Below are 24301 nucleotides of genomic sequence, written 5' to 3'. Positions count from 1 at the left end.
CTACACTGAAATCTTACATTGGCATAGCTACATCTCAGTGGTGTGGAAAAATTCACACTCCTCAGAGAGAGCCATGCTGATCTAATCCCTGGTGTAGACTGCATGATAGAAGATTTCTTCTACAGGTGAAGCTTGCAGAGACTACAAGGCCTGGCATGCAGTGCTCTGTCTTGAACTGGTCACCATTTAAACATGGAGCGGTGTGTGCTGGAAGCTGTTGTTTCATGGCTGCTCATTAATTGAAGAGTGGTCATGGGCTGTGTTGTATAATGCTTAACTATATCTTGGCCCTCAATGCGAACTGCCCTTCTCTTGGCATCTTGATCTTGTCGGCTGGGGAGTGGTGTGTGTGTAGCGCTAAATGTTCTATCCAGGCTGAGTGAAATGCATGTCCCAGAGTTCCATGTCTGGGTCAGACTCTGCCTTTTTGCAACTGGACTACAGTACACGAAATAGAAACCGAACGTGGTGGACTGACTTGTTTGAAAATTCCAAAGGTCTGGGCAATGCTATTGAGTGTATTTCCTAATGCCCCACCAGATGTCACTAGCGACACCAAGACAGCTGCTTGAGCTTCTGTACATACAAATAATGGTGATCCACTTGCTAGGAAATGTTTTTTCTTACTATTGGGGAGGAGCTGTGGGGAGGGGAAATAGACAAAGTAGGTAACACAAGACTCTTTCATACCATCAGGTATATTACAGTAGGAAAAGGGACCTTTGTTCTGTGTTAATTTTTTCACTTTTGGCCTCAAAGCTACAGTTAAGCGTTCAGTGGGGAAACAAAATTGTCTTCTCTTGTTCATATGGGGAGAAGCTTTTCTTTCAGACTATTGCTGCTGCTGATCACTGTGTTACAATCTCTAGCAAGAAGATTGTTTTAAACATTCCATTAAATGTGTTACCATGGCTTCCTGGCTGGCATAGCTAGGAACTGAAGTTTATTTTGGAGAGGCTTGCTTTTTGGAGAATACTTACTTCAACCATCTACCCTCTGCTAGGGGCTTTATAAAGCATCAGTGCAACATTTACCCCCTTCTCCCCCCTGCCCCTGTGGAGTCTGATCTTCAATATTTAATCCACATAGGATGCTTCGCCATGTCTGGGATCGTCTTGCATCTTTGTGCTTTAACTCTGCTGATTTAGCCATGCAGTGTCTGACTGAATTCCTGGTATCAAGAATCAAGCTCATGAACACTTGGAATGGTAGGCTTTTGAAGACACTACTGATCTCTTGCATTTGAGGCAATTGGTCACAGGTGGAGACAGGCCTTTAAAACCCGTTTTATGGAATGTTTCTTCCAATGAACAAATTGGTAACTGCCAATGGCAAAGTTAGACAGAAGTGCTCTTTGGGGCAGCAACTGTTTGTCCTGTATTTGTACAGGGCCTAGTGCCTGGTTAGTGAGTGAGTCCTGGGTGCTGTGGTGATCTACTACTACTACTAATAGAAACAAAGATCTGTAAAAGAATGAAGTCTAGTGTTCCAATCCTCCCTCCCCTCTATGCATTGATTTGGGCGGGACGTTTCAGTGTATTTTAGGAAAGCCAGGGGAACACTTCTTAACAGGACTGCAAAGTGGAAATGAAAATGGAGGGGGGACTTCTGTGCTTAATACCCCACTAACCTTTAAATTTTGAAAACTGATTTAATTTTTCTCCTATGAAATCCCCTTGGCACCGTTTCAGTGAAGTTCTTTATTTCCGGTAGTATCTACAAACGATGGGCAAGAGGTCACAATCCTTGCCCTGAAGAGCTTACGCCTCCAAACTGTAGCTGGCTCCTGGAAACCTGCACAGTCCCTCATGTATTTGCTATCTTCAAACAGTTCATGCTACACCAGCTGCAGCACCAAGTGAATTTCCCAGGAAGAAAATAACACACGGCTGGGACCTAATCCTGGAAACCTCTATTGCTGTGAACGGTGCAGTTACCTCCCCAGAGTAGCCTCGTTGAAGTTCAGGGATATGAGAGGGAAGCGTAAGCTGGAACTTGTGCTACTGAAAACTTCTAACATCCTGGCTAGAAATGACTTGTATTGTGGTAATGCTTAGGAGCCCCCATTACGGACCAAGACCAAATTGTGCTAGGTGCTCTGTAAACAGAAAACAAAAAGACTGATTGGAAGCTCTTAAGCAGCAACTATTTGAGCAGGCGTCATGGTCTTTTCTGAATAATACCTCTTAAAAAGCCTGTTTAGAAACCTGGGCTTAACGCCGTCTTTGCTTTGCAGTTCTCTGCTCAGACCTGAGGTGAAAGGTTTTAAAGAAACCTTATTTGCTTATCTCAACTGAGCAGCTCACTTATTCCACCTATTACGTTGCTAATTCAGCCTTCACTAGGAAAAGAGCTTCAGCCGAGCGTGTGCTAATTTAGCTGTCCCTTATAGAAAGAACATAAGCTGCTATCGGCCAAAAGGGGGCAGTATATACTCTCAAACTCCTGCACAAGTCACCATTGAAGCCAATGTCCCTCCCCCCCCAGGTCTATTGAAGTTAGTGAAAGCAGGATTGGGCCCCGCACTGTCCTCATCAAAAACCGCCAGTAACGTTGGTTGATTACAGCCTATTTTCCTCAAATCGAGCCGGCTCACGAGGCTTTTTAAGGTGTTGGAAATATGCTCCCCATCACTGCTATGATAGACACAATAAATAAGCTTAAAAGGCCGTAAAGATGGTTCTTAAGCCATGAGGAGACGAACATAGGACGAAAGTAAAAATTTCAAATCAGCCTCATTTTTATCACCATCTAACTTGAAAAAGTAAATGGATAAGTGCTCTTCCAAACGTTGACTCAAAAGACAAAGGAGAATTTTTGTTTTCTGCAAGCTGGCAACTTTCAGATCAAGTGAATTTTCAAAAACCAAAATACCAGAGAGGGGTTAAAATGAGGCTTTTGAATGGAAGCTGGTTGCAACCTGGGGACAGGTTTCCAAAGGTATTTAAGCACCTAGCTCACTTCACCACATAGTGGTCTTTATAAAAATGCTTATCTGCAGCTTTGTAAATCTGGCCCCTTCTCTGTAACTGCCCTTCCATAATTCCAGTGTTTCATAACCATCTACTTGTGTTGGATTTTCTCTGTTGTAAACTTGACTGTCTCTTCTGCATGTTGCTGACAGAACACGAGTGTCGTAAAATTCAAGAATTCATAAACCAGGCAAGAGATGGACAGTTCTTATGGTCGCCCTTCTGTTTCTACCGAGACTACTCTTACTTTGGTGAATACCTAAACTTCAGGTCGACCTAGCTACATTGCTCAGGGCTGTGAAAAATGTTCCCTGTGCAATGTTGTTAGCTCAACCCTAACCTCCACAGTAGCCACAGCTAGGTCACCAAACCTAGCTACCACCTCTTGGAGGGATGGATTACCTACATCGACAGGAAAAACCCTCCCGTCAATATCGGGTGCACCTGACGGTGCTACAGCAGTACAACTGCAGCACCATAGCTACACCACTGTAGCATAGTCATAACCTTACATCCTCGCCTGCCTGCCTGACTTTTCTGCCACTGGCCTGTCCTCATTGCTTGGGCATGAATCATGCTTGATGCATCAGCAGTCCAGGCATCCTGTCAGATTTCTGGCATCCCTGACTGGGCCCAGATGTTAATCCTTTCCTTCTGGGGAGTTGGCTTTTCTCACTGATGGCTGCAACTGTCAGTTATAGGCTGATGTGGTGTAAAGAGAAGCTTTAGTTGTGATAAGAGAAACATTCCTTCCTGTCAATGCTTGTTTGAATCTTTGCCAGAATTTTGGCCCAGAGACCATATGATGGTGAGCCCTTCAGTGGAGGGTTCCAGCATGGTTCTCTTCTTTTAATTTCCACTGGCGTTTGGAAAGGTGACAGGTTTTCTCAGTGGCTCTTATTTCCAGGTCTTGTCAAAGCCAGGAAGCTTAGCTGTGCACACAGGAAAATAAAAACCAAACTCAGCTAGTTCTATTTCCGTCAGTTCTGGGTGGACAGGTGTCCCCATTACAAACCACCTCCACCACCAGCGGCATTGATTGTTCCCTCTTGTGCAAGCGCAGCTGTTGGCTAACCAGTTCCTGCAGACTGAATCCCCTTATCACCTCTCTCTGGTTCAGTGTTGAAAAACCTCGCTGGTGTGGGTGGGGCGGATTGAAAGCTTCCCCTCTGGCTGAGAATGCTTGTCTTGGGGTTATGTAGAAGACAGAACAGTCAAACTAGCCCCGTTTGCTGGCAGGAAGTTCATACACTTATTAGCCGAACTTGTAACTTCAAGACTTTACATTTGTGTGTTTGTTTCAAGTTTTTGACACCGCTATTTGACTCGCTTCTCATTTCATTCCCCACCGATTGTGTTTCACTTCCATTGTGAACAAACCAGCCTTGCCCTCCACGTGCATGAATAAATCACCACTGGATTTCATGGATTCTTGCTGCTGGTAGAAGCCAAAGTATGGATGTTTTATGGCCTCCTTCTACCATCCTCACTCAGATCAAGCAGTACCTTACTCTGTCCCTAGTCCCATTGATTCTCTTAGGGGTATTTGCAGAGTCAGATAGTTCTTAGCATGCAAGTGCCTAGAGTGAGGGACAGTGACTGGATTCCTAGGTTCTGTTGCTGGTTGTGCCACGGGCTTCCTGTGAGATTCATGGGCAAGTCACTTAACCTCAACCACTTCAAACGGGGCAGTTGAGAGGCTTCAGTTGCTGATGTTTCCACAGGGGGTGAGATGCTGTGCAATGCGAAGAATGATCTCTGCAAAATTTTCATACTTTAGCAGCCAATGTCATGTGAGCAGGGCTGGAACGTGTGGTAGAAACTGAAAAACAGTTGTCACTGCAAGGGTGTGGTGGCCTGTAGTTTTAAGAACTCAGATCTCTTGATGTCTGAGATTTCATTCCCCTCCCTTCCTTGGGCAGAAGGATCTGTGAGGTGTACAATGAGGAACCAGAAAGCTGTTTGTGTGTAGGGGATGTTTTTCCCCCCAGCTATCTCATGTGAACAGGGTAGGGGAATTTCCCTACTTCTCTGCATTAGTCCAGGTCTGTTGCCCAGGTCTGTGAAGGAGGGCAAGGCGAGTGATGAGTTTCACAAAGAAAGCCTTCCATTGTGAGAAACAGCTTGGCTGTTTTTCTAAAGCTGTGCTCTAGGAATTATTTGGCGGCAGTTCTCTGGCCTGTGTTCTACAGGAGGTCAGACTAGATGATCTCAGTGGTCCCTTTTGGAAAGGTATTAAACTGAATTCAGTACGGTCTGTCCAGGATCTTGCAGGAAATTGCTCTCTGTCACAGCCAACTCTTGTGATTTGATCACGAGTCTTGCAATATTTCTGATTGGTTTTTAAAGCCCCAGCTCCTGGAGTCACATGATTATGTGAAAAATCTCAGCTCTCACTTGGGGGGGGGGAATGTAAGGTTCTGGCTCTAAAATGTATTAATTTAAAAAAAAAAAAAAAAAAAGTCACAATTTTTAATTCAATCTTGGTTTTTTTTGAGCCTGGCTGGTAATTTTTGAATACTTATGGTAAGCAACACTGCTGTTGTCTCATCAGTACAGCTCACTTGTCTTACAAGAAAAAAAAAAAAAAAGACTATCTTTAATTATTTCCTTACCAGAATTGTTCCCAATTAAACCTTTATAACATCTCAAACCATCCACACAGCGTCTGGGCTGGAGGTTTGAAATCTTAAAAGCAGCTTTCCCCTGCTCCCCTTCAAAGTTCTGTTTAGCAAACCTTTCTCCTTTATCAATCTTTTTCTAGCAGTGTTCAGGAGTTCTGGATACAAACGGTGCTCGATTTCCCAGCTCGTATATACTGAAGTCTATGGACCTAAGATGATTTACCCGAGCTATGGATCTTGCCCACTGATCTGTTGATTGTACTGGAGGATGCGGTCTGGGTGGAGCCCAGGCATCTTAAACTTCAGGGTTTGGAGATAAAGTTACCGGTGATGGGGAGGGATAAAGTTGTCACGCCTACATGTTGATAGCAATCTTTCTGCTTTCACAGATTTTTCCGCAGTGTCACATCTGCCATTTTTTAGACTGTTATCAGAAACCACGTGGGGTCTTTTTCAGCCTTCTTACCACTCATCTGCTTGATTGACAGTTTTAAACTCCGTTAGAAACAGACTCGAGTTTCTTGCTATGGCACATGAATCAGCTTCTACCTGCCATGTGGTAGATATGAGGGGTTCAGATGGCAGGGTAACGGGGGCCAGAGCACAACCCAAGCTCCTAGTCTTGTCTCGAAGAGTGGCTAGATCCAGCTGCTTTAGAAGAATAGGCAAGAAACCCAGTTACTAAATAAGTTACCCCAGGGAAGTTTCTTCCTATCCTGCATGGTTGGAGTTGGGCTAGAAACTTCTTTATTAAATGGAAGCTGAGGGTCTGGTGCCAAGAGAAGCTTTAAGGAAAACCCCCAAACGTCATGATATGCAATGAAATCGTGCGAGTTGGTCACACTGGATGTGCTCAGCACTGGCCTAAACTCTGCTGCGACGCACTTCAGTGGGAGATTTCCTGCTCTAGAGATTTTCTAGCAGCGATCAGTGACAGACCCGGGACAATGAGAAAAGCACGAGGAGGCAGCGGGTCGTATGTGCGAGGTCTGTGTCTAAACTGAATGGCAAAGCTAATCAGGCGGGTTACACGTTCCCAGCGCTAAGAACACCAACAGACAGTTCCCTTTCACCTTGCAGATTTCCCACTAGACAGGAGATGTTAAAGGCTGCCCGACCCAGTACCAGAAAACCACATGGGTCTTTTTCGGCTCTCCTGATCCACTTCCCTTTATGGCCTGGGAAATCAAAAAAGGGCTGCTGTCCTCTGGGCTGAGTTGCTCATTTACATCCATGCAACCCACTGAAATCAAAGGGCAACTGGGAGAAGAATTTGGCCCTTTGTTTTGACGTGGAGAATTAGCAGAAATCCAGTGAAATAAGACGTTCTGACACAGGAGAATGAGACGCTGTGAAATGCAGATTGGCCTTTATTTTTCAGGCTTGTTACACTCCCGGCAGCGCAGCGACAGAGCAGGAATAGAGCAGTGATCAGTGTAAAGGGTGTATGAGAATTTAGAGGGACTGCGAAGGATTACAGACTCCTGCCGTTGCATTCTTCGCTGAGGTCTGGACCCTTTTCAGGGCAGAGGGTCTGGAATTCTCTCTGTTTCTGCTCTGGCAAGGTTGCACCAGCCAAGGGACCCGCTGTAACGGGCAGGGAGAGAATCTCCTCTGTAAACCCAAGAGAAACCCAACCTCAGCCTGGGACTGAGCCTTGCCTTCTACCAGGGAAACAAATGGGGGGATGCCCAGGACTATAAAATGGATAGAGAACTGGCTAGAGCATAGGGCTCAACGAGTAGTGATCAATGGCTCCATGTCTAGCTGGCAACCGGTCACAAGCGGAGTTCCCCAGGGGTCGGTCCTGGGGCCGGTTTTGTTCAACATCTTTATTAATGATCTGGAGGATGGGGTAGATTGCACCCTCAGCAAGTTTGCGGACGACACTAAGCTGGGGGAGTGGTAGATACCCTGCAAGGTAGGGATAGGATACAGAGTGACCTAAACAAACTGGAGGATTGGGCCAAAAGAAATCTAATGAGGTTCAACAAGGACAAGTGCAGAGTCCTCCACTTAGGAAGGAAGAATCCCATGCACAGCTATAGACTGGGGACCGACGAGCTGGGCAGCAGCTCTGCAGAAAAGGACCTGGGGGTAACGGTGGATAAAAAGCTGGATATGAGTCAGCAGTGTGCCCTGGTTGTCAAGAAGGCTAATGGAATATTGGGCTGCATTAGGAGGGGCATTGCCAGCAGGTCACGGGAAGTGATTATTCCCCTCTATTCGGCATTGGTGAGGCCGCATTTAGAATACTGTGTCCAGTTTTGGGCCCCCCACTACAAAAAAGATGTGGACAATTTGGAGAGAGTGCAGCGGAGGGCAACCAAAATGATTAGGGGCTGGAGCACAGGACTTATGAGGAGAGGCTGAGGGAACTGGGCTTGTTTAGTCTGCAAAAGAGAAGAGTGAGGGGGGATTTGATAGCGGCTTTTAACTACCTGAAAGGGGGTTCTAGGGAGGATGGGGCTAGGCTGTTCTCGGTGGTGGCAGATGACAGAACAAGGAGCAACGGTCTCAAGTTGCAGGGGGGAGGTCTAGGTTGGACATTAGGAAAAAGTTTTTTACTAGGAGGGTGGTGAAGCATTGGAATGGGTTACCTAGGGAGGTGGTGGAATCTCCATCCTTACAGGTTTTTAAGCTGAGGCTTGACAAAGCCCTGGTTGGGATGATATAGCTGAGGTTAGTCCTGCTTTGAGCAGGGGGTTGGACTAGATGACCTCCTGAGGTCCCTTCCAACTCTAATATTCTATGATTCTATGATTCTATGATTTCAAAGATGGGAGTGAGTGCAGGTCAGAGCCCTCCCCTCCGAGTGATTAAAAACCACTTCAGTGCCCCCTGCTCTAGAATTCTCCCTGGCTCTGCTCTGACGGTCTTAGCACCATCGCGGTGACCGTGCCCTATATAAGTCGACAAGGACAGAAGGAATCCTGAAAAGCCATAGAACAGCGAAGCCCCTGGTTCATACTGATCCTCTGCTGCTTCAGGGGACCAGTCAGGAGAAAGTTAACTCAGGGGGCTGAAAATTTTACATGCCTCTCATGAGCCGACAGAACCCAGGTGACAAGAAAGCTACTGGGGACCCAGGCATTCAGATCTACCGTGACGGGGCCATAGAGGCTCCTAGACAGAGTCTTGTCCCCTATGATTTCATACAACACCCTGAAGGGAGAAAAAGCCAGTGGATGCAGCATAAGAAAAGCAGCACAGATCTCCAAGGTAACAGATGCTTGAGGAGAAGCTGGAGCATCTCCTTCTCCGGTCCTCTAGCCCATGGTCTGTTTGATCCACTGAAGGTATTTGGCGATGCGAGTGTAGACACCGGGAGGGAAGCTGTTACCAAAGGAGACAATTCCCTGCACCACCCCGTTGCAGACCATAGGCCCACCAGAATCACCCTGCCAAAGAAAGAAGTCACGTGGAGTGGAGAGATTTCTGAGGCACTCCAGACATGGGGCCAACTTAATCCCTATTGTAACTTGAGCGACTGCCATGCACTTGCTCCAGGGGTCAACCCGTTGAGATAGCTGTTCTGCACAAACCCATTGTGATCGCCCCATGTCACAGGTATGTCTAGACTGCGATCACGGGGTCTGACTGCTGTTTGGATACTGGAGCAATAAACCTGCAGCATACAATCCCGTCCAGAACCATGGGGAAGCCCTCACAGGTCCAGCCCGGGCTGGCATCCGAGCCAGCTAAATTAAAGCCAGCTCGGCTACATCTACCTCCGTTGTAATCGCCCCCCTGTGACTGCAGCAGAGACGCCCATCGGCACAGTCGGAAGAGGTCTGGACTAGAGCTGTGCTAATAATGGATTTTTCGGCTCACTGGCAGCTCCAAAAAACAGAAAGGAGAGAGAGGAAAGGGTTTCGGTAAAATGAAATTTTTTTTTTTTTTTTTTGGAAAATGTTCAAAATCAAAATGAAAGAACTGGAAGGAAATTTCCAAAGGGAAAGTAGCTTCAAATTGAAAAGCCGAAATGTTCCATGTTCAAAGCAACGTGTTTCGCTTTTGTTCGGACGTTTGGGGGAGTTGGTGTTTTGACTAAAACGATTGGGTGAGTTTGACACACATTCGTGCAATGCTTCGGTTGGCCTAAATCTGCATTTTTGGAGGCCCAAAAAGAGTGCAAGGTGAACCTTTGTGCCCAGGTCTAGTGCAGATGGGACTCGCTATAGAAGCCGGCCGGGCTGGGCCCTGTGCTCCTATGTGTCTCAGGAGCTGAAGGCAGGGCTGGTGTCAGTCTGTGGAACAAGAAACCACACGGGGGACACCCTTATGGGAGACCCATGAACTGGCAGGATATTTGCATCCAGGAGAGTCCCTCCTCCGAGAGAGGAACCCAGCAAGCTTTCCTGGGAATCCCAGCCAGGAGTCGAGGACCTGATCCATACACTTCCCCGTTCCACCCATTCACAGGTGTTTTGAGTACTGACCTGGCTGGAGTCCTTGAGGTGGTGGAAGCTGCCGGCACAGATCATGCCATCGCTGAGGTGCGGGTAGACGTTGAGGCATTTCCTGCGGCTGTAGATGGTGACGTTGGTCTCGAAGAGCTTGTTGGTGAGCATCTCTCGGTCAATTAAGCCCCATCCCGCTATGCTGCACTTGGTGTCCGTGGGGATGTCGCTGCTGGTCTTGGGCAGGGGGATGAGCTGGACATATTTATTCAGCCGGGCCTTCGCTGTCAGCTGGGTGGGAGGAAGAGGAGGCGTATTAAGCCACAAGCTGTAGTCATTGAAATCTGGAGACGGTGGTCACGCCAGGAGGATGTCTCAGGGAGATGCTGTCTAGGGCCCCAGTGCTTAGCAACCTACAACGTCGGGCCCTGAGCACTGACACTAAGCAGCCTAGGGGGCAGGAGGGAGGCAATGCTGGAGAACGTGCAACTTGGAGGGGGGTGTGGGGCAATGTGGCAAACATGGGATCCCACCCTGGGGGATATGTTTTGAGAGGGGCTAAGCGCTCCTGACCCCCAGGGAAGTCCATGAGGCTTGAGGCCGCAGGATCTGCCAGCGGTTCCCTCTCTCTGGCTGGACTGTTTCAAAATAACAAAGCCTCATTTGCAACGTGAGCGTTGGCTTCCTTTCACTGCAAAAGGTGCAAAATGTACCCATCTCTTCTCAGCCCTCCCCGCTCCGCCCCTCGCCCCCAAAGCAGCTGTCAGGGTGTCCCCCACCCACTGCACCGAAGTCAGTTACCTTTAGCAGCAGGATGTCGTTGTCCACCAAGTTGCCGTTGTATTCGGGGTGCATGTGGTAGCTCTCGACCCCCAGCATCTGCTGAGATTCCTCTGGCTCATGGATATCGTGAGCTCCCAGGATGACGGTGATATACCTGTAAGCGGCAGGAAACAGCACGGGTCACTTTCCCTGTATACCACTGAGTGCACGGCCTCTCTCTTCTCGGGGTGCAGAGGCTGCCGAGGAATCCTGCTTTAAAATGTATTCCGTCAACAAATGTGAGAAGGACACAGCTGGCGGCGGCACCTACCCCATGCAGTGAGCGGCCGTCATCACCCAGTCGGGGGCCACCAGAAACCCGCCGCAGCCAAAATTCCCAGAAATCTTCAGGGCTGCCATGTAGGGCCTGGAGTGGGGCTTGGCTTCATGGCCCCCCACAATCCAACTCTGCAAAGCACCTGGAAGACACAAGGGGGGAGACGGGACGGTTCCTTCCTCACCTGGTGCATAGACCCTGGATGGGTACCCAAGCCCCTGGCTTCCTCTACTCACCGGCATGGGCCAAGGGGCAGGAGAGCAGGAGCAGGAGACACAGGGGCTGCTCCATCTCTGAGTTCACAGCTCCTCCGGGTCCTTTTCCAGGCTGGGCAGCAAGTTGAGCCTCCTGCTGCCCCGTGGCTGGTTTTATAGTCCCAAACTCAGGAAACGCAGAAGCCAGGAAATCACTTGTGCTGGGCTGATCTAAACGATCTGTGCCGAATCAGATCCCTGGGCGCTTATCTGCCATCTCCTCTGCACTTGCCTCTGGTCACTTGTTTCAGCTGCTCGAAAGCTGCCGTGATCACCGAGTCGTCAGCTTCTGGGGGGGTGCAGGGCAGTGATGCTCCTGTTTGCTTCGGGGCAGACAAGTCCGGAGGAGCTGTGGGAGAGCAGGTGCCGTGTTAACAGGGCCCTGCTTAAAACAAACACAGATCTAGGTCTATAAAGCACCTTCCCCAGGATCTGAGTTGATGCCCCAGCATGCACTGTGCTCATGATAAACGCCCGCCATACATCAACGCGGGGCATGGGGTTGGCCTGTGGTGCATGGAAAGCACGGGGCCTTATGCCCTCAAGGCGGCACAGTATTCTGAAGTTGGTGCTATTCTTGTAACCCGTGTCGCACACAGGCCCTACGCAGTAAGAGGCAAGGAAGACGTGCGAACTGCCCAGGGATTTGGTGTACGTGTACCCTCCCTGGTGAGTGTGTGCTGCAGATGTCATGCGACGCCTGATCCACCGGCGACACGAGTTTGTTCCAGCCCCAGCTGCGACGGCGGGGCTTTTCAGCTCAAGCTTCAGCAGCTGGTGCCTCTCGCTCCGGAGGCCTCTGCTGTGGTGGGCGAAGAGAGTGGCTGTCTCTGAATCAGAGGATCTTCTGGGTCTGGCAATGAACAGATGGAAATGGGACCCTACCAAGGGCTGTGCGCCAGGGAGGGGTTTCTGTAGAACAGGCACCGATAGGATGGATGGATCGGAGTGAAGAGTCCTAGCCCTTCTGTTCCACTCTTCTCCGATGTCTGTAGCACGGCTCCCGTGCACAGATCGCAAGGCACTTACAAAGGCAGGACAGTATCATTATCCCCATGTTACAGATGGGAAAACTGAGGCACAGGGAGCAGACATTACTTACACAAGGTCACCCTGGGATGATGCAGTGCTGGCGCCAGCAGAGATGACATGAGAGTGCACCGGAAGCAGGCCCCTGCAGTGTGCGGGAGTTGTTCCCAAGCGCTCTGCCTGCCGCATCATCTTCTCTCACGAGCTGGGGGTTAAAAATGGGCTGAGGCTGGGCAGAGACACGAGATTAAGTGGGATTTCTCATTCTTTGTCAGCCCCCCATTGCTGCCTGTTGGGCCTTTTTCCGCTCATGCTGTAGCCGCTTGCGTTTTTAGCTCTGATGGTGCCCGGTTCAAACCGAAGGGGTCAGCCAAGAGGGTGGTCGTCATGGTTACAGCCAGTTTTGAACTCCTAGCACTGGACTGGGCCTCTGGAGATCCTGGCTCTGTTGCTGGCTGACTTTGGGCAGATCACAGCCACTCTGTGCCTGTTTCCCCATCTGGACGATGGGGATAACAACAAGGACCTCCTTTGTAAAGCACTTAGAGAGTTATGGCTGGGAAGTGCTAGACAAGAGCTAGCTGGTGGTATTGTTATTTATTACTTTATTATTAATCCCTGTGACCGAGTAATTTAAATTGTTCCTTCCCAGTCGGGTGCGTTCCCTTGCACGTGTATACACTGAGTTCATCTCCAGTCAGGTAGCCACGTGCTAAAGGAATCCCTCACGCTACTCCCATTAGTTCTGTGGCCAGACCCAGTGTGGCCAGCTCATTTTTTAACCCTCTGGTGCAGGCCGTTAATGAATGATTTTATCGGAATCATCTGTTCGTGTCAAGGACCCTGCGTGAGGGCTGGAGCCAGCACGGGTGATGTGGGAGAAGATCTGTATCTCAACTGAAGTAGAGAAATAATGACGGGTTCTGTGTCACCCTGGAGATAACGGTCAAGGACACCAACCGCCTGATATCGCCCTTTAGCTGTCATACATTTTTCCATTGGGCAGAAGGTGCTAACGGCTGCCAAGTCTGTCACCGAAAATGACACAGGCCTTTGCCATGTCATCGGGGGGCGATATTTATCTCTCTGCAGAGCCCACGTAGAGTCTACACATCACTTGGCTCAGATATTGGAAGAGAAGAGACTGAAGGCTTCCCTTAAGCCAAGATTTTCACTGGAGACACCTTGAAAGGGCTTGATTTTCATCACGTGGATGCTCAACCGTCCGTGAAAACCAGGCCCTTTCAAGGCCTCTCCAGCTGGGCATCCAAAGTCACTAATCTCTGAGAATCTTGGCCTTAATGTCCTGATGTTGATGGTGTCAGTGGGACTTGGAAGAAGAGAAGACGCTTCTCCCTTCTGCACTCCACCACTGGCCTGCGAACCCAGTCCTGTCATCTGCCCAATGAGAGCCGCAGTTCAGCTCCCATCAGAAGCACGCACGACCAGCAAAGGCTCTGGTACCTTTCCCCGCTGCAAACGCCGTCAGTACGAGGACAGTTAGCTGGCACCGTTTGTTCAGTGCCGGGTCAACCCAAACCCATCAACCCCAATAGGAGCTGGATCAGACCCTAGGTAAGAAGAGGGCCACAAGTCTTAGCGGAAGGGGGAGTTGTCTGAAGAGCCCGCTTGCCCTGAATTTTATTCACTCTGCTCTAGGTCCAATTTCAGACCATTTGAGGGAAGGTCTCTGGATTTATCTCTGGTTCAGCTCTTTGTGTCAGATTCTCAGTGGGGGTCAATAGGGCCATAGCTGAGCATCTGGCCCTGGGAGTCGGTTTTGTGACCCGTTGCTGAGATGGTCAGGGATGCAACCCCATGCTCGGGGTGTCACCAAACCTCTGATGGCCAGAAGCTGGGGCTGGACGACGGGGGATGGATCACTCACTAATTGCCCTGTTGTGCTCATTCCCTTGGAAGCCTCAGGCGGTGGCCACTCTCCGAGACAAGACACTGGCCCTTGGTCTGATCTAGTATGGCTGTCCTTATGTTCTTACATCCACATGCACAGACCGAATCCTGAAACCCCCCAGAACTCCAAAACCCCAAGCTGCTAGTAAGTCTCCTGTTCCCCAGGGGCCTAATCAAGGGACTCCTAACTCAGGGGATTTAAATCTGCACAGAGCACATTCTGCACATCTCTTGAACATCTTAATGCTATTCTCCCCCTAATCTCTGCTCTGTTTGTGTCCCCATGGAGAAGATCCTCTTCTTCCAATGATGATATTTAAGATCTGAGAGCACGTTCACTCCTCTTGGGAAGAATTAAGAGCCTTGTTTTGTCTGCGTAGCTTCATAAAACACCCCTAAGGGGGACATACACACAAAAAACAGTGGAGGCAGCATAAGGAAAGCAGCACAGGCCTCTAAGGCAGCAGATGATGTAGGCAATAATTTGGCATCTTTCCTTTCTGTCTTCTATTCTATGGCCTCCTTAATCCAGGGAATGCAAATCAATTGGAAGTACACACCACTGGGACTGTACACACAGTCTAGTCATTATATCCGGTCCTCTAACAGGCTGATCTGCCCCTTGAAATGGCTGGAGCCAGCCAGCCGTCTTCCGTTATCAGACCCTGCTGGGAAAGGGGGTCAGGGACTTTCTCTGAAGGCCTCACAGAGCTCAGTTGGAGAGTGTTATAGGTGGGAGAAGAACATCCTTCTTTCAGCCCTGAGAGAGGTAATGTCCTGAGGCAAAGGCCTGAAAGACTCTGGGTGGAGCATGAGTCCTTCCTGGGCTGGGGCGTGTTGTAATAACGGGGGCCTGACAGACCCAGCGCAGTGGGGAGCCTGCCTGGGAAAATGGGGAGACGTTTATAGTGTTCTGCTCCCCCATCACAAGAGCTGATGGGAAAAGGTACAAGAAGGTGACAGAAACTCCAGGACTGGGCTAAGACCATGACTGGGGAACAAGAAGAACATGGGACCATTCAAGGAACCATGATTGGCGTGATGGAAATGTAGGCCTAATTGGTGGATGAAATAACGAGGGGATGGGTTATTCCACCCCTCACGCCCTTCTGGGGGCCTTTCAAAAAGACTTTGAGGAGAGAGAGAACTGGCTGGCTGGAAAACAGGAGACCCGGAAGGAGCAAATGACTCCATCGTGGCTGCTAGTTTCACCATCTCCTGGGACCCACCATGACACCAGTAGGCCTTTGTCGTCCTGATTTTGAGACAGGTCTTGGGTAGAACTGGGAGAATGATGGATTTTTTTTTTTTTTTTTTTTTGGTTCACTGGCAACTCAGGCAAGTAAAATGAAAGTTTGGTTTTGGGCAGAGCCCAAAACTAATTTTTTCAGTGAATCACCAAGTTGGAAAAATGCCACAGCAGGCTGAAACAAAATGTTTTGTTTAGATTTTGGGCATTTTGACAAAAGCAAAGGAGGACTAAAGCCGTGAAATGGCCTGGTGGGGGAGCGGCCTCCTTTTTATAGCCTTTATCCAGGTGATTAGGGATCTCACCTGAGTTGAGGAAGACCCCGGTTCAATTCCCCTCTCTGTCAGATATAGCATCTTTACCGTTGTTGGAGAGTGTCCTAGCCACTCAGGCTGTCTGAGTCTCACTTGTTGAAGCTGTTCTACTGGGCCAGGGAAAAAGGGTGCAAATAACTCATTTGCCTGCTGGTTAGAAAACTCCCTTAGGTCTCCCCCATCTTAAGTTCAAGTCCCAGTTCCAATGACTGATTATCTATACAGAGGATGACAGTTTCCACAGGAGAGATAGAGAGAGAGGCCTGTACAGAGAATCTGTGTCTGTAGAATCTGTAGAGAGAGGCTGTATCTGAACCGATGCACAGAGCCCGGAGATAAAACTCAGGCTGCATTTTGGAGATTAAAAACCCAGGCTGCTGCAACACTCCGGCAGCTCAGCACGGTTCCTCCACCCGCACTGATCACCCACTTGCCAGGGGAGGCAATGGCTGTCCATTATTGCCACTCTCAACCACTCCGGTCAGTGGCTGGTGGATTTACAGCTGAAAAGTGGAGGTTGCTGGGTCTGACCCTTCCCGTTCCTCAGCCTAGAGCCCTGGGGGTGCACACAGGTTGCCGGGGTGGATTCAGGCAGGGTCTGGGCATCAGGTTCAGAGTTTCCCCCCCAGCTGAAGGAGTGGACTCGAGATGGAGCAGCTGGTGGGGGAGGCAGGGATTTGATGTGGGAGGAAGCTCAGAAGTGGAGGACGACTGGAGCCCATCTGTAGGGACTGCAAGGAGAGTCTGTGTTTTTAGGCGGGTGGGGCTAAGTGGCGGGGAAGCTCTGTTCCGGGACTTTGGGTGGGCAGGAAATGTCGGGGGTGGGGGGTGACTGAGAGTCCTCGTCCAGCCTGGAGCTAAGCCAGGCCTGATTGCAAGACGGCTCCACCTAGGAGGAATTGGGGGCTTTCTCCGTAAAAAGGCAGCAGGAAGTCGGGAGTGGCTGTTGAGAGAGCGTGACTGAGCCGGGCAGGCGGGAATGTTACCAGTGAGCTGGGGGCAGTTCAGGCAAAAGCTTTCCAGGCAGGGAGGCCGGGGAGCGACCCGGCCCAAGAAGCAGGGGAAAGACGGGAAAGGCCAAACTCTGGACAGGAGGGATGAATAGACAGACAGACCAGCCCTCAGGGAGGAGGGGGTTGTGCTCAGCTGAACCTAGGGGTGCAGGCTGCGGGGGTTTGTGATGGACTCGTGAACTACGGCTGAGCCCCTGTGCATCTGAGGAATAAATCAAGGGGATCCTAGTGGGGACTGTTTGAATGATTTTTTGAACAGGGAATTGTTAGAGGGGCCCCGAAGAAGCAGGGTGGCCACTGAGGCAGAGTGCTGTAGTGTGACCTCAGGCCAGGAGGGGGCGCTCGAGGGGCAGTAAACAGCCACTGTTCTACACAGCCCTGGGGTTTGGAAATCCAAAGGGGAAGTTCAGTTAAATTTCAATCCTTTGCTACCGCAATGCCCGCTCTTCCTGTCCTGGGCCATTCCTGGGCTCCCCCACGCAGAGCTGTGCAAGTGCACCTCAGTCCTGACCCACGGCCCCCTCCCTGCTCCACTCTTGGGACAAGTGGGGGGAGTCTCTCTGTTTGCAACGTGTGAATGCTGGGGGACGCCATGAAGTTGTTGCTTGCTGCTGTTATGAAATGGTTGCATAGGGGAATGCCTCTGCGTGGATGTGGATCGTCCGCTGACTGCAACTGAAGCAGTTACCTGCTGGCCCAGGGACAATGCGGAGTCGCTGTGCTCTGAGCAGACAATGGGCTAAGGCAGTTGCCAAATCTCTCTGCAAGGGGCTGGTGAGGCGGAGAGTGGAAAATCACCATTTGTAATGCCTAGAGGCCCCCATCAAGATCAGGACCATATTGTGCTGGGTGCTGTATGAACCTGCAGCGGGAGAGAGGCCTGTCCCTACCGACTTACAGTCTGAACAAACAAAAGATGGGAGGGGAAACTGAGGCACGGAGTGCGAGGTGACGTGACTTGACCAAGGCCACGCAGCAGGTGAGTGCCAGAGCCCGGGATAAAGCCCAGAGCGCCTGGGTCCTAGATCAGTGTCTTACCCACTTGAACACAGGGCCTCGGGCAGGCATCTGCCTTTCAGCTGGGAGGAGAAACTTTAACCACAGGGAGGTGTGTTGCCACCACCTCCTGCCATCACCTAGACCCACAAATAACTGTGGGTTTTTTTTCAGCTGCAGACAACGCCCTGCCCTTGCGTGGCAGGAAGTGCTACCTTCACGTTGCATTCATCTCGCAAATTTGTTGATGCCAAGCCCTCCCTGCCCACTTCCTGTTGTGAGAGCCGATGCTTCTGTACTGATCAGTTTTTGGCCCCCTCCCCCCGCCCCTCCCCCGACAGTTAAAACCTTGCTAGCGGGGTTAGAACAAAACAGACCCTCTCCTGGTGCGGATCAGCCACTTCTGTGGTTCTATGGCCATTTCCACCAGCTGAGACTCAGCGTATTAAGAGTTGGGGCCTGTTGTGTTAATGCTGAACAAATAAGTGGACCCAGGGTGTCAAGGGTGCTAACGTGAACCTGTCACTGTACGATATTGGAGAGCTAAATAAAGCAGAGACCTCGGTCTGCTTAGTTTCATGGCAACCCAATCTGGGACGTCATCTGGCTGGCTGGGTCCCTCTCCCTTGCTGGTCTTTCTCAGGCTGGGCAGAGCCGGACGGGCCATCTCCTCTTGCCATGCTGGTGCCATGTGGCACAGCTCCTCTCAGAGTCGGGTGACAAGCCGAGAGAGGACAGAAGGCAAATAACAGGGGGGATGCAAAGGAACACGGGAGAGAGAGCAGGTCTTTTGTGTCCCAGGCTGGAGTCTCCACGGGTGCAGTGGTGGTGGTGTGCTGAGGTCTGGGGGCCCCTGTGCTGCTGGGTCGTGTATGTAGAATCCCCTTTTAGTGCTGCTGCAGGTCCCAGGAGGGGATGTAGCATGGAGGCTGATAAATGTGTACGTGGCAGTAGGTGCACGGGGTGGAGGTGTGCAGGAATCGGGGTTTGCCTGATCCAGGCTCTCTGGCTATAAATGAGACCCGGCAGACTGGCCTGGGCAGGCTGCAATGCTTTTCTCTTCCTGTGCCCATTTTACGATGACGAGCAGGAACCAACTTCAAAATAAGGAATGAGACTTTGTGACTTGTAGGAGCTCATTTATTGTCATGCTTGTTACACTCTAGCGCTGCAGCGACATAGAAGGAAGGGGGCAGTGATGGGGCGGCGGGGGGGGGGGGGGTGAATGGGGAGGAAAAATAGCAGTGGGGCGGAAATGGTGTTCCTGTCCCATCTGAATTTTCAAGGTTGGGGGGCAAAAAATGTCCATCTCAAATTGGGAGGAGAAGTGGAAATCCTGCAAATTTTTGCAAAAACTGACAATCTGTGCGCACACAAAAAGAATCCGATCTGGTCACTTGAAATGGTTAGTTTGGTTAATTTCAAAGCATTTCATTTTGATTTCAACTTTAAAAAAAAAAAAAAAGGTACCTTTCCTTTAGTTTAAATTCATTAAAATTTAAACAGGTAAAGTGGCTTCAACCCAAAACTCAGAACTATTCACTTAAAAAACGTTGAAAGAGGCAGGCTCTGCAATCTAGGGGGGGGGAAGGGGGAAAGCCTGAATATTTTCTATCACGCGAGTCAATGAAGCTGACCCTTTCCCGCAGACAGTTTGGGTTTTAATGAACCAGCATTGTCTGACAAAATGGGTGTGAACTGGATGTCTGTGTCCAGTCAAAACCCACGTGCTCTGAGACGCACCCCAGTGTCCTAGGAGCCTCTGAATAAGGAGAGAACTGCTTAGCTGAGGAAAACTTTGTTCCAATCCATTTGGGCCAAATCCTAAACTCCTTGCTATGATTTCACTCCCTCCTCACCCAGGCTAACCTGGATTTGCCCACATAAAAACTTGGTGAGGGGCTCAGGATTTAGCCCTGTGTGTCCATCCTCAGGGGGAAAGGTTCTGATCCACTAATCATGATAGTTAAATGTAGAGGAAATGGCAGCCCAAAAGGAGGCATTGGTGGGCCCTGTGTTGTTATCCCTACAGTTCCGTGTAACCTCCTGGGGAGAGAAATGCCAGTGACTGCAGCATAAGGAAATGCAGATGCAGGAGAAGCTGTAGCATCTTCCTCTCTGGTTCACTGCCCCATGGTCTTTCGAATCCAGGGAAGGTAGTTGGCGATGCGAGTGTACACAGATGGAGGGAACTGAAAACCGTAGGAGACGATTCCTTGTGCCAATCCATGGCAGACCAAAGGGCCACCGGAGTCCCCCTGAGAAAGACACGGGGAGATAGGGTTAAGTAGAACATGGGTGCCGTGGACTAGTTGGCAAGACCACAGGATTTGGAGCCATTGATGGCTGCGTTCCAATCCTGGCTCCACCACGGTGTAATCCCAGGATCAATGTCTCTGGTCTCGTGTGTCCTGGGGAATATCTTTAGAGGCTTTCCAGCAATGGCGCAGATGCAGCAGCCAGCCCTGTGAGCTCTAGGAGGCAGGGCGATAAGTACCCTGGCCTGGGCTCTATTCTCCAGCTTGCCTCGTTGCTAAAAAACAAGGACAACATTTCCGAGTGCCCCTTCGGGGTCTCTTTCTCATCTGTAAAGCGGAAAATTAATGCCCCAGGGGATGTTACTTCCCACCCACTGACCGCTGGCTGAGGAGGAAAGGAAGGGACGGAGACACGTACGTAGTTGACGTCGCTGAGCTGGTGGTAGCTGGCGGCGCAGACCATGCCCTCGCTCAGCTCCGGGTAGAACAGGAGACATTTCCTCCGGCTCAGGACCGTGGCATTGGTCTCGAAGAGCTTGTCAGTCGCTACCTCCGCGTCGATGTAGCCCCATCCCGATACGATGCACTTGGTGTCTGGGGGGATGTCGCTGCTGCTCCTGGGCAGGGGGATGACTTGGACGTATTTGTTCAGCTTGGCTTTGCTGCTCAGCTGTTACGGGAGGGACGCGAACATGGCAGGAGATGAACAGGGAGGTTTTTGCTTTCGGTTGGTTTGTTTTTCCAGGGGTCTGTTCATCAAGAATCGGTCTTGGGGATGAGGGTGGAAATGGGAGGGGGCAAGGTTTGAGGCTCAGCCACAAAGCAGGACGTGTCCCGACCATCCCCTTCTTTTGGGGGCGTGATGCCAGCCCCCGGGACGGAGAGTGGGCAGGGGTGCTTTCCTTGGCCAATGCATTCCCTAGCTGGCCTGTGACCTCCTGCTGCTCACCCACTGGGAACAGGCTCTCCTGGGATTGCACCACGGCATGACCATGGCACTGCTGTACTGCCCCAGCTGGCGTTTGAGGCTGCAGAGATCAACCCCCGGCTGTTAGCATAATGCACTGGGGAGCGTGTCACGTGGCCTCTTCTGTGCCAGTCCACGGAGGGTCTGAGTAACGCTGCCCTCAGCCACAGACCAGGCACTCGAGCTGCAGCAGCTCCCATGGTTAGCACGGGACGGTCCCAGCTCAGTCACTGGCTACTAGCCAAGAGGATGGCTGTCACATAAGGACAGAGCCCGCCCCAGCGAGGCAGGCCTAAAAACCAGCGGGACTCTGTGCAGGACATACAACCTACGAACCCTAAGAGTGCGTCTGCACGGCAATGAAAACCCATGGCACCAAGTCTCAGCGCCTGGGGCCGCTGGCTCAGGTGCGGGGCTAAAAACTGCAGTGCAGCTGTTCCTGCTCGGGCCGGCTTCCAGGCTCTGAGACCTTCCCCCCTTGTGGGGTTTCGAAGTCTGAGCCTTAACGTCGACACTGCAAAGTTTAGCCCTCCAGCTGACCCTGACCAGCCACGGCCATATTGCTGTGTAGATGTACCCTTAAATATCTGCCGGTGCAGGGATTCACCAGCCAGCGGGGAGTCCTGTTACCTTGAGGAGAAGGATGTCGTTATACGGCACATGTTTGTCGTATTCTGGGTGCAGGTGGTAGCTTTCCACCGCAAACGTCTGCTGGGAAGCCTCGGGGGTGTGGTAATTGTGAGCTCCCAGGATGATGCTGATGTCCCTGCGAGTGAGAGTAAACATCACACATCAGGTCTACTCAAGTCAGCGGCTCTGCCTCGGAGGATGCGTGGGGAGGGGTCATATTTTCATATTCCAACAGCATCTTGCATTCAAAGTTATTTTCATGTGGGCAGCATGGCCTAGTGGGCAGGGCAGCGGGCTGTATCTCAGGACTGAGATGGGGATTCAATTCCTGGCCACTGATCTGCTGTGTAACCTTGGGCAAATCCCCGCCCTTCCTACCCTTCAGCTGTTTAGACTATAAGCTCTCCAAGGCAGGGACTGTATCTTCTTATGGGTTTGTCCAGCAGCTGGAACAGCTGGGCCCCCCCACCTCTAGCAGTGCTTAATTTGTAATGAAAGAGGTGCTGGGGCTCAAGCGATTCTTTTCACATTCATAACTGATGCAGCATGGCCAGGGGTGCCGGGGCTACGAACTGCCAAGCCTAGAGGTGCCAGGATTCAACCCTGGCAAGCCTTGGCACACCTTCAGCACTGCCCTCTTGGTATCCCCATAATGCCCCCAATAGAATGGTTTGGGTGATCACAGACAGTCCGTTCCTTGCAGCGGAAAAGACACGAGCCTTTGCTAGAAGCCTGGCGGGGCTGGAAAGGGGGTGGAGGTGGGTTATTAGCAGGAGGGATGGCCGGGTTAGCGTCCAGGAGGAACTGGGGTCAGTGGGGATGAAGGGCCAAGGAGAAAGTGGGCTCAGCAGCTGGAGGGATGCCCTGATTAGCAGTGGGGAAGGCTCTCGTGTGGAGGTGCAGAGCTGGGGAGGAGCAATCCAGGAGTCTGCTCTAAGAACGTCCTTGTCGTCTCTGGCTGTGCCTGGCCCTGGGAGGTGTTGGGCACCCTCTCCTCCCTCGGGAGGTGCCCAGCACCCTGCAGGATGAGCTCTGAACACGACTCCCCATCCCCTGCCCCTTGTGCAGCCACTTACTCCTGTGGAAAGCAGGCGTAAAGCGCTCCCAGGTCATAATGGCTGAGACTCTCATTCTGCACCCGTTTGCCCTGGTGTGAATGGCTAGCCTGGGTGCAAGGCCCTGGAGAATCAGGACCCAGCAGCAGTTTAATGAAACTGATTTAGTGAAACCAGCCCAGACCCCTGGGTGGACACACTCTGGTTTAGGTTAAACTGAAACCTGTTCCTGAGCCGCTTAACCAGGCTGACTTCAGTTGCATTTCAAGTGAAATCAGCGTGTCCCCTTTCAAAGCAATGTAGCCTAGTGGATCGAGCCCTGGACTGGGGCTCAGGACACCTGGATTCTATTCCCAGCTCTGTCATGGCCTATTGGGTAACCATGGGCAAGTCACTTCACCTCCCAGTGCCTCAGTTTCCCCCATCTGTAAACTGGGGGTGATGAATGCTATTAACCTCCCTTGTTGAGATGCACCTGTACAAAGTGCTATGTGAACACTAGGGATGATTATAAAGAAATTGATTTAAAATTACACCTTATGTTAAACAGCTGCAGCTCTCCGGGCAGACAAGCCCTGAATCTGCTGGACGCGTTCAGAGTGAGTTTGGCTCGTTAGTGAATTTCCCAACGCTCTGACGCTCGCCTGCCAAGCGGAACCTGTCCAGGCTTTTGTGGGGAAGGGACAGGGCTTACCCCATGCAGTGAGCAGCCGTCATCACCCAGTCGGGGGCCACCAGAAACCCGCCGCAGCCGAAATTCCCAGAAACCTTCAGGGCTGCCATGTAGGGCCTGGAGTGGGGTGTGGCTTCATGCCCCCCCACAATCCGACTTCGCAAAGCACCTGGAAGACACACAGACTCCTGAGCAGGAGAAGATGGGATGGCATGGACCCTGGATGATAACCCCAGCCCCTGGCTTCCTCTACTCACCAGCATGGGCCAAGGGGCAGGACAGCAGGAAGAGCAGGAGACACAGGGGCTGCTCCATCTCTGAGTTCACAGCTCCTCCAGGTCCTCTTCCAGGGTGGGGGGCACGTTGAGCCTCCTGCTGCCCCCGTGGCTGGTTTTATAGTCTCAGACCAATGAAACTCGGAAACCAGGAAACCCCATGTGCTGGGTTGATCTAAACAATCTGGACCAATCTGCGTCTGCCCCCGCAGCATCTCCCATCTCCTCTTGCCTGGCCGCTGACCACCACGTGCTGCCATCTCATGCCAGCTCCCTGTTTCCTGTTCTCATCCTCCCCTCCCACCCCCCCTGGGTGCACACCAGCTGTGTTGAGACTCCTCTAGGGAGCAGCCACTAGAGACGGCTGCAGACCCGCCCTGTGACAGTGTGAGTTGCATACTCAGGTCTTTCGGTGGAGTGAGCAGTACAAAGGCCTTTCCAAAGCTTGGCACCGATGTGGTTTTTCTATGAAACATGCCCTGATTGGAGCCAGGATGGACGGGTCTCAGGGGAGAATGCAGTCAAAGACTCTGGCAACGATGAGACTCGGACGTCTGCGGGTGAAACCTGACCAAGTGT

General features: G+C 51.1%; 2 protein-coding genes across 2 annotated transcripts; both read right to left on the bottom strand.

Annotated features, from left to right (window-relative positions):
- Positions 1-8371: 8371 nt before the first annotated feature.
- Positions 8372-11422, bottom strand: LOC137157394 (mast cell protease 1A-like). Its single transcript, XM_067554661.1, has 5 exons — positions 11335-11422; positions 11093-11240; positions 10801-10936; positions 10039-10290; positions 8372-8997 (listed from the first exon to the last, which is right to left on the bottom strand). Exons 1-5 carry the CDS (start codon positions 11387-11389, stop codon positions 8866-8868), a joined length of 723 nt encoding a protein of 240 aa, XP_067410762.1. The 5' UTR covers positions 11390-11422; the 3' UTR covers positions 8372-8865.
- Positions 11423-19666: 8244 nt separating this feature from the next.
- On the bottom strand, positions 19667-23762 carry LOC137157384 (mast cell protease 1A-like). The gene is made up of 5 exons (XM_067554653.1): positions 23705-23762; positions 23469-23616; positions 21720-21855; positions 20541-20792; positions 19667-20122 (listed from the first exon to the last, which is right to left on the bottom strand). Exons 1-5 carry the CDS (start codon positions 23760-23762, stop codon positions 19988-19990), a joined length of 729 nt encoding a protein of 242 aa, XP_067410754.1. The 3' UTR covers positions 19667-19987.
- Between the last annotated feature and the right edge of the window lie 539 nt (positions 23763-24301).

The sequence above is a fragment of the Emydura macquarii genome, unplaced genomic scaffold (genome assembly GCF_026122565.2).
Source record: "Emydura macquarii macquarii isolate MOO-44397 ecotype Brisbane River unplaced genomic scaffold, CSIRO-AGI_Emac_v2 contig_306, whole genome shotgun sequence".
In the NCBI taxonomy this organism is placed as follows: Eukaryota; Metazoa; Chordata; order Testudines; family Chelidae; genus Emydura; species Emydura macquarii.
Note: the sequence above shows the minus strand (reverse complement) of the source record. Positions and strands in the feature narration are given on the sequence as shown.